Source organism: Hemicordylus capensis, chromosome 3 (genome assembly GCF_027244095.1).
Source record: "Hemicordylus capensis ecotype Gifberg chromosome 3, rHemCap1.1.pri, whole genome shotgun sequence".
Lineage (NCBI taxonomy): Eukaryota > Metazoa > Chordata > Lepidosauria > Squamata > Cordylidae > Hemicordylus > Hemicordylus capensis.
Window position 1 is genome coordinate 346,610,845 of NC_069659.1, and position 13,251 is coordinate 346,624,095.

The following is a 13,251-nucleotide window of genomic DNA, read 5'->3' on the forward strand; positions in this document are numbered from 1 at the left end:
GGGCAGCATTTCCCTCACTGCTGGGCCTGTCAGTCAAGCTGAGGGCGGAGTGGAGTGAGCCTGAGCACATAACCAGCCAATCACAATGAGAAGAGGAAAGAGAGGTGGGGCCAAGCCTTTGCATTGACTTTTGGTGTAATCACCAGGCTGGCAATGCTTCCAATTAGAAAGGTTATGCCAGTGATCCAGAACAAGTGCCTCTTTGTATGTGGCAGGCTTTTGAACACCCTGCTGTGGACCTCTGGGCCATGAGGATCCAAAGCCCAGGAGGAAGGCAGGAAGCCATAGTGTAGATCTAAGTTTGGCTTTTCCTCTGCCGCATGGTTCCAAGGCAGATTCACTTGACTTGCATTTTACTTCCCACCAACTCTGAAAAAATTTACTTCTTGGGGTAGGGGGCAGAGTCACAGTTCTTGATTGCTTGCATAGTGTGTGTGCGCACATGCATGTGTGTGCACCACACACATACGACACCTCAACTGAAGCTTTGAGACAGAAGGGGTACACTTGTTTTTAAGAGGCTGAAAACCCCTGGTTTAGGTGATTGTCTGAATCTACCCAGTGAGGCTCCAAGTGGGGCTCCAAGGCAGGCATAATAATAAATGTGGCTGAGATCCAAAGAGACCTATGCATGCATTTAAATACTTGGCATGCACACGCAAGGATTTTGCTATTTTCCTCTTCCAGCTGCAGTCTCTTGCGCAGCATCGGATGCCACTCTGGGAGGATCCCCTGATCTTCAGAAGCAGCTTATGGAAGTGCTGGAGGGGGGAGGAGGAACTTCAACCAGTGCATGTATGTACGTCTGGAACGTCTCACACAGCAGCGTAGAGGCCACCCTAGATAATGAAAACACAGGGGGACAAGGACAGTAATCCTGCACTGGAGATCAGATAGGAGGAGGAGATGCTTTGGGCCGTTTTCTCCCAGGATCTTCCGAGACTCCTGAAATCTGCCAACCCATAAAGGGCACTTGACAGGCACAGCAGGACCTCTCCTGCTGACCTTAAAAGGGTGGGTGGGTTCTACCAAATTCTGATACAGCTGAAACCCAATCCTTACCTGACAAGATCGCAAACTGGCGGTGAAGCTGTTCTATGATATCCACAGCAACCAGAGGCCTGATGTCTTGTTGCATGATTTCATCTGTGCGCGGAGAGAAAGGAGGGAGGGAGGGAGGGAGGGAGGGAGGGAGGGAAACACAGAGAGACAGAATTAGGGAGGCCTCTAGTCAGCTAACAGAGAAACTCTCCTGCAGATCTCCACCAGAGCAGCTGCACAAAGGAGATACTCAGATGATACGGGCCCCTTTCCCTGTGACATTTGGTTCTCAGTTGGTCATATGATTCTTTTGATGGTCAAGAGGCTCACGTAGTGTTGTTTACAGAGAAATCCCCTCTCCAGCCTGGCAACTTTATACATTGTATTTGTGTGATTGCAGAAATGGGCTTTTCCTAAGCCAATCCTCAGCAGAGTGGAGCACAGCTTAAGGCAATTTGCCTCTAATAGCCACTGTCTATATTAATCTTCTGCATCTGGGCTCCAAGATAAAGAACTTTTTCAATCTTTTGGAACAGGACTCTGTGTTTTTGAGTGAACTGCTGGAAGCCTTGACCCCATCCATGTAACAAATAGTCCATTCACCATTTCAGAGCATACGATCTTGCTATAGTTTCTCTCATTCTAGCCTTTTCCTTGCAGCGATGCTTTTCAAAATGTGGTACAGTCCTCCCAGTTGCCATGGTGTGAGGTTCTCCCTGACACTCCATGTCCTGTGTTCAGGTAGAATGAATTTAAACATCCCCCTTCCTCTCTTTTATTAGACTATGAGAAATCCTGCTGCAGGTGTTTGCTTAGAGCCCTGGCAAGGAGCTGTATATAACCTTGCAACATCAATCAGTTAAGTTACCAGTGCCTGCCTGAAGCCCACATTCATTAGTTAAGGCTCAGCAGCTAACACACTCCCCACAATGTGTCTTGGTTAATCCAGGAGACACAGGCTGACATACTGCACAGTATCCGTGGACGGTGTCTGCACTGCCCGTGCTGCTGCAGGAATTTAAGAAAAACCAATGGACTTGTGCAAGAGCAGGGATTTGAACTCAGGCTCCCTGCTTCTAGTCCAACACTCTACCACATTGGCTCCACACATGAACATAGGAAGCTGCCTTCTAACGCATCAGACCATTGACCCATCTAGCTCAGTATTATCTACCCAGACTGGCAGTGGGTGGCTTCTCCAGGATTACAGGCAGGAGTATCTCCCAGCCCTATCTGGAGATGCAGGGAACCTTCTGGGAACCGACTGCATGCAATCATGCAGATGCTCTATCCCCTAAGGGGAATATCTTACAGTGCTCACACATGTAATCTGCCATTCAAATGCAAACCAGGGTGGACCCTGGTTAGGAAAGGGAGCAAATTCTGCTTGCACAAGTCCAGCTCTCTTCCCATAATATTAGGGAGGAGAACTATGATATTAGGTGGATTGCCCAAAGCAGGATAACATGAATGAAGTATTTTTTCTGTTTATCATCCCTCTTCCACTTCTTCCACACAGATGGACCTGTGTGGAAGAGGGATGTTCATTTTTTGCTCTTTTTGAGAAAGTGCGATCTATAAATATTTAATCTCTCTGCAGGATTTGATGCATTTTTTGTTTTAAATTACAACGAATACTCTTGGGAGCTGGGACAAAATCCAGCAGCTGTTGATGCTGTAGGCTTTTTCCCCTGTGGTGGGTTTTGTTTTGTTTTTGTTTTTTTGATGGGGGTATTGTGGTTTCCTTGCTGTTTATACTCAGCTAATTAACAACGTTATAAATTATACTTGTGGCAGCTGCTTATGCTTTCGATAAAGGATAGTAGAAGGAAGTGGGATGTGTTGTAAACAGATACCCACAAACCACACACACAAACATACCACCTTCACCAGCTGCCAGGGACTGTGAGAGGAACAAGGAAATGTCCTCTGCATGTCATGCACAGGGAAAAGCTGAAAATGGGTCTGGAATTAAGAGTTTGGGCTGGCTGATTATCCAAGGTGGATGGGCATGATAACTGTACCTGGGACCTACAATTGCTTTTAAGAGAAGCTTTTCACATGGCTGGTCTCCTGAAATAATAGTCCTTCGGCTTCGATCTCTGAAGTAGGTGCATAATCAAAGGATTCATCAGAGGCGAAAATGAGCTGAAAGAGGTGCCTCCGGCTAATTAGCATTTAGGCCAGGCCTGCTCAAATATGGCCCTGCTGCAGATGTTGGCCTGCAACTCCCATACTCCCTGGCTATTGGCCACTGTAGCTGAGGATTATGGGAACACAGCTGGGGGTGGGAACACAGCTGGGGGATCAAAGTTGAGCTCTACAGCCTATTAAGGGCCTTCCACAATGATATTGTGGGGCCATTTTGAAAAGCGCCCCCTACAGGCCACTGTGAATGTGTGAGAGCATGTCTCCTGGTAGATTTGCAAACTTCCACATTCATCCAACATCTGCCTAAAATATGCCTCTGGTAGCTAGAAATGATATATGTTTGTGCTTCCGCACTTTGCTCACATTAAACATCTGAGAGAGAGAGAGAGAGAGAGAGAGAGAGAGAGAGAGAGAGAGAGAGAGAGAGAGAGAGAGATCTGGAGCATGCAGGCAAAATGAATCACATATCACCTATCCAAACAATACATTAACAGCTCACAAAGCAGTGCCCGTCATCATGAGAATGCATCATGGCATGTGGCATTTGAAGTGGCCAGACTAGAGGCATCTCCAAACCAGAAATTCAAGAGAAAGAGTTTGACGATGTTGCAAGTGTGCTAAGCACTGACTGACCAAACGTATCTGTTGCCTCCTCCCTTTCCAGGCGTGTGCCGTGCATATTGCATTTTGAATGGAGGAGGGGCAGGCCCCTGGAGCTTTCCTAGTCAGCAGGCTTTATCAAGGGTTTACTGCTAGTTTGGGGCATATCAGATACTCAGATGCAAAAAAAATGATTTTTTTTTAACCCTGGACATAAACCGGGCCAGCGTGGTGTAGTGGTTAGAGTGCTGGACTAGGACCGGGGAGACCCGAGTTCAAATCCCCATTCAGCCATAAAACTAGCTGGGTGACTCTGGGCCAGTCACTTCTCTCTCAGCCTAACCTACTTCACAGGGTTGTTGTGAAAGAGAAACTCAAGTATGTAGTACACCGCTCTGGGCTCCTTGGAGGAAGAGCGGGATATAAATGTAATAATAATAATAATAATAAATAATGCAGGGGGAACCCCAATCCTGTATGGAGTGCCCTCTGATATGTCGTACGGACTTCAGGGTAAATCTGGCCGATATGTGAACACACACCCTCCATTTTAGTGGAGATGCAAGCAAGCTAAAAGACCCGTCTAGGAATGCTCCTGGAGACTGAGCCATTCATCTGGAGGGCCAACCCTCCAAAATCTGAATGTCAGGCTTGAGATCTGCCAGTCTTAGCAGCAGCACAACACGACACTCCTGCGCAGGATGCTCCATCTCACGGGGACAAATAGTAATCCTATTAAAAGCCTAATGGGGCAACTCAACACAGCCTTCAGTGGGTGAGAAGGGACACACTGCGACTGGGAACTATCCCAGCTGACTAAGCTAGGGCAGCTTCTGCAAGCAGCAACATCTATTGATTCATTGGTACATGAACCCCACCACATCATAAATACTCATTACTGGGCATCACTTTGTTTGCACGTTGCTCCCCACCACTACCAAATCCCATTGCTGTAAGGATCAGCAGCAGCGGAGCAACACATCTGTGAGCGCTGGTATGCCCTGCAGTTCCTGTTATGCACTTCAGTGTCCAACCAGCAACATGGCAAGCTCCAATCTCAACAGGAGCAGATGGGCATGGTACAATTCATCACAAGCATCTTCTGCCCAAATGCAGGGAAACAAACCACGGCTACACAAAAGCATATATAGGCTCTTCCACAACCCCATTCATTTCTTTGGGGTTTCTGCAGGAGATGCTGCCAATGGATTGCGCCCTCGGGCTTCAGAGAAACGTCAACTGTGTTGGAAGTGAAGGACTTTGCGCTGCCTCGTGCCTCAATGATAGAGGGGGACAGACTAGTAAGTCAGAGGGCTAGAGGGGTCAAGCCATTGGTCATTCCTCCTCTCTACTGCTCTAACACAATCCCTTTGATATGTAGATTGCTATTCTCAGGGACTTCCTGCCTGCCTTCCTTCCTCTCTTCCTTCTTCTCCCTACCACACATGCTTGCCTCTCTCTGCACCATGTGTGCACAGAGATGCAGACAGTATCTGTCTGCCTCCAGCTAGATAGATAGATTAGAGATCCTATCTCTCCACTTTCCTATCTAGAATGGAGTTCTCCAATAAAGACTCCTCATATTGATTTGAAACTATGAACCGGCTCCAAGTTTCTTTGGGCTCTTAGCAGCCATGCATGCCTGGGCAGACTCCGCTGTGTTTTGCCTCTGTGCACTCTGCTGTTATAGAAGGGTATCTCTTACCAGAGAGAATTCTCAACAAACTGTAGGTGACAAATATATCAACACCATCACTATTTTTACTATCATCCTTGGGCATCATCCTTGGTCTTCTTCTTACAGACTATGTGAAGTGGGTTGTCCGACAAATGGGGCTGTATGAAAATAAGAGCCGGGCTTCACATGTGCAGCCCAACGAGGTGGGAAAGAGGTGCTAGAATGGACTGTAAAATACACGGGGCGGAATCCCACTTTCATGCTCCCCTATTAAACAAAAAACAAAAACAAGCACCCTGCAAGTGGAAAACTAGCACAGCAGGGAGAGGGCTCCCTGATCATTTTCTTGCAGGGATTTGATGGTTTGTTTGTTTTTTTAAAAAAACAAAGGGGAGCATTGAAGAATGGCATTCCTTGCTTGCATGTAGCGGTACAGCCCACTTTACCACCCCAGATTCTGACACCTCATCCTGCTGTGCTGGTAGAGCATGTCTAAAGTTGATCAAAACAGTTTTGCTTCTACAACTCTTTGGCTAAGTGAGAGCGTGTATGGCTAAGTTTGGCTAAGTGAGAGCGTGGGATGGCTAAGGCAGCGTTCTTCATGACTGTAAGGTCTGGGGGGCCAGTGGTGTTAGAGGTTGTTGGTTTTTACCCACAACAGGTAAAACAGCAGAGCACTAAGGAATGAGCACACACTCCAGTTACAGAGTAGGTAGCAGAGGATGGTTTGGATATTGCAGCTATTTAGAGAAAACACATGGCGAAAACACATGGAGACTAAACATTTATTGGTTAAATACACTTAGATAGGAAAGACCTATCTCTAATCTAAAGGACTACATAGTGGATAGTTAAGGAGAGAGAGAGAGAGATGTTTCCATGATCTGCTCTCTAGGAGGAAAGGAAGGATTGTGACTCAGCACAGGAAGTGCTGCAGAGTCAGTTCAGGGGTCATAGAGTAGGGACAGATAGGGAGACCCTGACTCCCTGTCTCTACTCCCAATGCCCCTAGTGGTCATTAGGACAGTTGGTGCAAAAGGTCAATGCACTGGAACTTCATCTCCAACAAGTGGTGGCTCCCATAAACTCTAAGTGTGGCTCACTGACTAATTGTTTATTGGGCCTAGGCAAAGCGTCAACCGAAGCTGAACACTCATTGCAGTCCTCCTGGCGGAGACGACATTCTCACTGTGAAACCCCACCACTTTGCCTAGTGGTGGGGTTTCCTCCTAGGGAAATGGAGCCCGCTTGAGCCCCTGCATCATCTTGGAAGGCATGCACGGAGTGCTTTCCACCGACAGTTCCTAAGAGAGGACTCAGTTTCTCTTAAAGAGCCCTTCCAGCACTAAGAAAAGCACAGCACAATGCAGAGGTCAGCACAGTGGGAAACAGCTCTCGCACGGAAGGTTTTCTGCCAAGTTGGCCCCGCTTGAAGAACAGTGGAGGTCTCTGGGCTAAGGTAAAAGGCATTTGTCTCTTTTGGGGAAAGGCGGCTCTTCCAACAATGTGCCCCACCACCTGGGGCTTTCTGACATCATTAAAAGGCAAGCACCACACAGCAAAAGTCTGCCTCTTGATAATTGGAAAGGTTCAAACTACTACTACAAAAATGCATCACTAACATTTAACTGGCCTTGTGGGAGGAAAGAGGGGTGTTCTTTTTTTCTTTTTCTTTTAATGTCAGTATATTTTATGAGGTTGCTTCTAAAAATAGACTATTAACTAGTACTGACGCTCTTTTTGCTTGCCAAAATAACCATATGGGATAAGGGCAAAGATGATGTCATTGGTGTTACCGGCTCATTCTGGTACCTGGGCAAAGTCCACATGGTTGCAGGGAAGGAACCCTCAGGAAAATGTCCGGGTGGTCTAAGGCAAGGGTGCCCAACCTTGGGTCCTCACCTGTTGTGGGACTACAACTCCCATCATCACCAGCCACAGTGGCCTTTGTGGGCAAGGATGATGGGAGTTGTAGTACCACAACAGCTAGAACCTCGAAGTTTGGAACCTTTGTGGCTTTGGATGATGGGAGTTGTAATCCAACAGCTAGAGAAGCAAGGCTGGGAACCCTTGGCCTAAGGCCCTATAGCTCTTGCATGTGGTGTAGTGGTTAGAGTGCTGGACTAGGACTGGGGAGACCCGAGTTCAAATCCCCATTCAGCCATGAAACTAGCTGGGTGACTCTGGGCCAGTCACTTCTCTCTCAGCCTAACCTACTTCACAGGGTTGTTGTGAAAGAGAAACTCAAGTATGTAGTACACCGCTCTGGGCTCCTTGGAGGAAGAGCGGGATATAAATGTAATAATGATAATGATAATGATAATAATGTGTTTACAAGCAACAGAAACAGAAAGTTTGATGACGTTCTCAGAAGAAAAAAGGAAGCCATTCCAGAGCATTTGCAACCAGGATGGCCAACCTGTAGGAGGTATGAAATGTGAGCTAGCATGTCTCATACTGGTCTGCCTTACTTGAATTGGTGAGATCAGCCCTTGCCAACTGGGCAAAGAGGCACTTTCCCAAGGGTTCACTCTCTCCTATTGGCAGGGAGAGCAACTGTCCCTGTTCAGCCCAGCCCAGCCCAGCGCCTCTCCAGTGACTGTGACTTCTGCTTCCTTTGCATTTTCCATTTAGAGCACAAGCCCCTTTGGGATAAGGAACCATCTTCTTGTTCCTTTGGTTATAAACTGCTCTGTGAACTTTTTGTTTTTGAGACACGGTATATAAATATTCTTAGCCCCTGTTAACTAGGTTTTTTAAAAGCACCTTTTAAACTAGTGATAGATTTAGTAGGGGGAGAGCAACTGTCTCGATTCAACCCTTCCAAAGTGTCCCTCCAGTAGCTGTTGCTGGTGTCTCCTTGTGTCTCTTTTTAGAGTGTGTGCACTTTTGGGACGGGGAACCATTTTCTTAATACTTGTACTTTGTAAACTGCTTTGAAAACCTTTCTGTTGAAAAGCAGTATCTTGATGATGATGGTGGTGGTGGTGGTGGTGTATGAGCAAGGCTTTAAGCACTTACAGTAGGTGGTTAAATAGTAAAGAAAACCTGTCCCCGACAAGTCCATACACACACACACACACCTACAAATACTACTACTATTTCAATCAGTCAACTTTATTACGGTCAAAGACCAGCATAGGTAAATGCATACAACTATCAATGAATATAAAAATTTCTTAAAAGTATAAAATATTCAAAATAAGCTATAAGATACACTAAAGGGTAAAAGCGGGATAGCCATAAAACCATTTTTTGCTAGTGCCAATAACTACCATAGCCCAGATCCCCAACTGTTTTCTTCATTTCATCCTCTCCTCCCTTGGTTTTCTCTCCTAATGCCTACCTTTAGATTGTAAACGGTTTGGGGCAGAGATCTCTGTTTTGCTTGAGGGACCACTCTGTCAAGCAACACACCCATTAATGATGTTACAGCATAAATAATAAGTATTCTGGTTCAGTCAATAAGAAGTTCACTTTTGTTTGCACTATCTCGTTTTTATAACAACGGGTAACAGAAGATGGGCTACATATGGAAGGCACTGCTGCATTCCTTTTCTGAGATGTAACACATTTGCACTTTCTCTGTTCTGAACTTGTCCTACTGTCCCACTCACCATATGACTGCAGAGAAAATCTGGGTCATTCAACATGGGCAATCATCTTCTTCTGCATGCTGGATTATCATAATGTGTGCAGGAATTAATGGAAAACTGGGGTGGGAGGGATGAGATGATGTAAGGTGTCATGATTTGTGTGCTTCAATGCAATCCGTCAAGAATAACGCAGCAAGGCCAAGAGTAAATCACTGCCTGCATATACAATGGTCCATTTTATTAATACACAAAAAGCTACTCCATGGAATGAAGGACTCAGGAAAAACTGCTGAATGTGCATTCGGCAACGCCGCATTAAATCTGGCTTGAATTGCCAGCTGGGCACTTTCATTTTACTTATTTATTTATTGTATTTAGAGCTGTTATTCATGCCAGAAAGCGCTCAAAGAGACATGCATCAGTTAAAACCGTAACACTAATAAAATAGCAACTTATTTTAGAAATCCTTTTTAAAAAAAAAAAGCCATAGTGGCCATAAATAAGCAGAGCAAAGAAACAGAAATGAAATTGGAACACCAGCAGCATCAGCAGTAACCCTTGAAAGGCCTTCTGAATTCGGCACCTTCTCCCCGATGGCGGATGCACAGGCTCCAACTGTCCATTTTTACCAGGGTACAGCCCCTATTTTCTGGAATCTGTCCCTGCTAAATCACTGTCCCTGGTTTTTTGCCTCCTGGAGACCCCTTGTTCAATTTTTTTAAAGCAAAAAGAGCTAGAGCAATCAGTCTCCATACGGTCTCCAGAGGTTAAATCTCCAAATGGGTGTGTCATGCCTCCAGCACACTTACATGTCAATGGAGCTTATTCACACAAGTTTTTTTTAACTAGAATTGTGGTTTTAAATTGTTTTAATGTTTGTTTTAATTCGCTTTATGTTGTAAGCCGCCCAGAGACGCAAGTTTGGGGCAGTGTAAAGTTAGGTAACAAGTTGTGCTGTCCAGTCGGAGTTGACTCCTGGCAACCACAGAGCCCTCTGGTTGTCTTTGGTAGAATACAGGAAGGGTTTACCATTGCCATCTCCTGCATAGTCTGAGAAGACAACTTTAAGCATCTTCCAATATCACTGCTGCCCGTATATAGGTGTTTGGGGATTCAAACTGGCAACCTCTGGCTTGCTAGGCAAGTTACTTCCCTGCTGCGCCAATAGGTGGCTTTGTGGGGGGAGTATACAAATATAATAAAATAAATGGGTGCACCATGCTAAGGTATGGCTTAGGGCCTCACATCATGAGCAGCTTCTGATTAATAATAATAATAATAATAATTCCGACTACAAACAGACAAACATCTGCCACACAATACACCAGATAGCACTGTAGTCGAGAAGAAAGAAAAACAAGTCAAAATAATCGACATAGCAATACCAGGGGATAGCAGAATAGAAGAAAAAGAAATAGAAGAAATCACCAAATACAAAAATCTACAAATTGAAATTGAAAGGCTGTGGCAGAAAAAGACCCAAATAATCCCAGTGGTAATTGGCGCCCTGGGTGCAGTCCCAAAAGACCTTGAAGAGCACCTCAACACCATAGGGGCCAAAGAAATCACCATCAGCCAATTACAAAAAGCAGCTTTACTGGGAACAGCCTATATTTTGCGACGATATCTATAATAACCAACAGTATTGATGATAAAATTCTGGTATCCCAGGTCCTTGGGAAGGACTCGATGTCTGGATAAAACAAACCAGTCAACAACACCTGTCTGACTGTGTAAACAAGAAATAATAATAATAATAAAGGTGGAGGTGGACTAAATTTCACATTTTACATAAATGGTTGGAAAATAAAGGAGAAAGGGAAACAGAGACTCAAACCGATATTATCGTTCTGACCAATATATACTTATGTGGGTACACAATTATTTACCATATTGAGTTTATAAATCTGTGCAGGGGAGGGGGAAACTTAGTTATACTGAAATTTAGTACACCAGGGCCTGGTTTAGACCAGCGCCCACCGTCAAGGTTACAGGTAGCGTGAGCCTCTTCAGATGAATGCTGCTGTAACCGTGAGCAGTGCCGCACAAAGCAGGGGGGTGAGTAAGGAGCTGGAGCGGGACTTTCAACCCCTTTTATAATGCTATGGGGTCTTTGAAACTCGACATAGGGCAGTGTTCCTCACTGCGAGGCCCAGGGGGGGCAGTGGCAACCCGCAACAGCCCTAAATGCACCCCCCTGACAAATGGCTTGTTGAGCCTGTGTGGAGCTTCAGCCAAAGCTGAATACTCTGCATAGGCCCCCCCATCACTGTGTGGAAACAAACAACGATTCCTGCACTTTGCCCAGAAGCCCTTGAGTCTCTGCAGTGCCTGCACCATTATGGGGGCCATGCACAGAGTGCTGGGAAGTGTCGCCCTTCCCAGGGCTTTCTTCCTGGAGCTCTCAAGAGAGGGCTTCGTCTCTCTTAAAGGGCCCTCCCAGCACTGAGAAAAGCACAGTACTGTGTGTGGAGGTCAGCACAGTGGAAAATGGCTCTCACACTGAAGGTTGGAGGGGTGGGTTGTTTTTTCTTTTCTCGCCAGAGTTGTTCCTGCTTGAAAAATAGTGAAGATCACTGCCATAAGAAACGGTGACTGGCCCAATGTCATTACAGAGAGCATCCGTATTAATGTGTGCTCATTAGCTATGGCACTGAAAAACTGTGCTTCTGTGTCTGTGTGTGTGTTTGTGTTTTAAGCAACTACTACTTCCATCTGTTTGATATCACTCTTCTGCATTGAGATAATCAAAGAGAAGCAGCAGAGATGCCATCTAATTCCTTGGGGATATTGCTGTACAGATGAGCTTCTCAATCCCCTACTCAAAACCAGGTTAAGTATGCCGATAACTTCATTTACTTTGCTATGACTTTTTATCCTTCTTGTTTTCCAAAATAGCATTCAGGGTGAAAAAGACTTTCGTGGTGGTGGAGTTGTTATTGCTCAGTGAAGCAATAAGAAAACTTTGCTTAAATGCACACAGTGGGTCATCAGGATAAAGTCAAAGGTTATGCCATTGAGTCGGTGTCGACTCCTGGCGACCACAGAGCCATGTGATTTTCTTGGTAGAATCCAGGAGGGGTTTACCATTGCCTTCTCCCACATAGCATGAGATTATGCCTTTCAGCACCTTCCTATAGCGCTGCTGCCCAATATAGGTGTTTCCCATATTCCCATATTCTGGGAAACACACCAGCAAGGATTTGAACCAACAGCCTCCTGCTCTCTAGGCAGGTTGCTTCCCCACTCCACCATTAGGTGGCTAGGATAAAGTTAGTGCCTGCAAAATAAGGTACTAACCCTTAGTGCCAACTCAGAAAGAGAAAAACCATAGAGGAAATACAGAATGAAGAATGAAGGTACTTGCAGTATTTTCAGGTGAAAATTATGCAGCAATGAACATAGGAAGCTGCCTTATACTGAGTCAGACTATTGGTCCATCTAGCTCAGTATTGTCTGCACAGACTGGCAATGGCTTCTCCGAGGTTGCAGGCAGGTGTCTCCCTCAGCCTTATCTGGGGATGCCAGGGAGGGAACTTGGAACCTTCTGCATGCAAGCAGGCAGGTGCTCTTCCCAGAGTGGCCCCATCGGGGGGGGGATGTCTTACAGTGTTCACACATGTAGTCTCCCATTCAGAGGCAACCAGGGCAGACTCTGCTTAACAAAGGGGACAATCTGAAATGGTTTTTGTGACCTCATATTACTGCGAAGGGTTGAACTGCAGTGGATCCTCCGAAAAGCAACAGATACAAATCTCCTTTCAAAAATAATTGTACATGCAGTTGTCCACCTAGTCAGAAATCCATATCATTAAATCCTCCCTTCACTTCCTTCCAGGTGTGACCAGGACCCATGGCTTGACCACTCAGCTCCTGGAAAATTGCCTTAGTTTTAAGCTTCTCTTGGGCACACATGCTGCTCCACATACTGCAGATGCAGTGTATGTGTGTGCACGCGCACACCCCAAGAAATAGCTCCATGAACATGTGTGCATTGTGAGGGTGACTAGTTGTGGGGTAACCTAATCACCTATTTTTTAAAAAATAGCAATATATGTTGGATTAAGACCATGGCGATGAGAAGAATTAACCCTTTTCTGCATGCTGTTTTCCTGATTAAAATATGTTCTGGTGCTGCTATTTGCCCTGTGTGTGGGGGTGGGGGGTGGGGCATACAGTTACCCA

General features: G+C 45.6%; 1 protein-coding gene across 15 annotated transcripts in view; it reads right to left on the minus strand.

The window, feature by feature from the left end:
- Nucleotides 1-13,251, minus strand: part of MCF2L2 (MCF.2 cell line derived transforming sequence-like 2) — a 440,334-nt gene that overhangs the window by 350,378 nt on the left and 76,705 nt on the right. For all 15 annotated transcript variants that reach the window (XR_008318527.1, XR_008318525.1, XM_053304949.1 and 12 more), the window contains exon 2: nucleotides 1,063-1,146. Coding sequence is in view for 13 of the 15 variants with exons in the window: in XM_053304941.1 (XP_053160916.1) it covers nucleotides 1,063-1,146 (84 nt within the window). In the remaining 2 variants the exon portion in view is untranslated. The remainder of the gene's footprint in view (nucleotides 1-1,062; nucleotides 1,147-13,251) is intronic.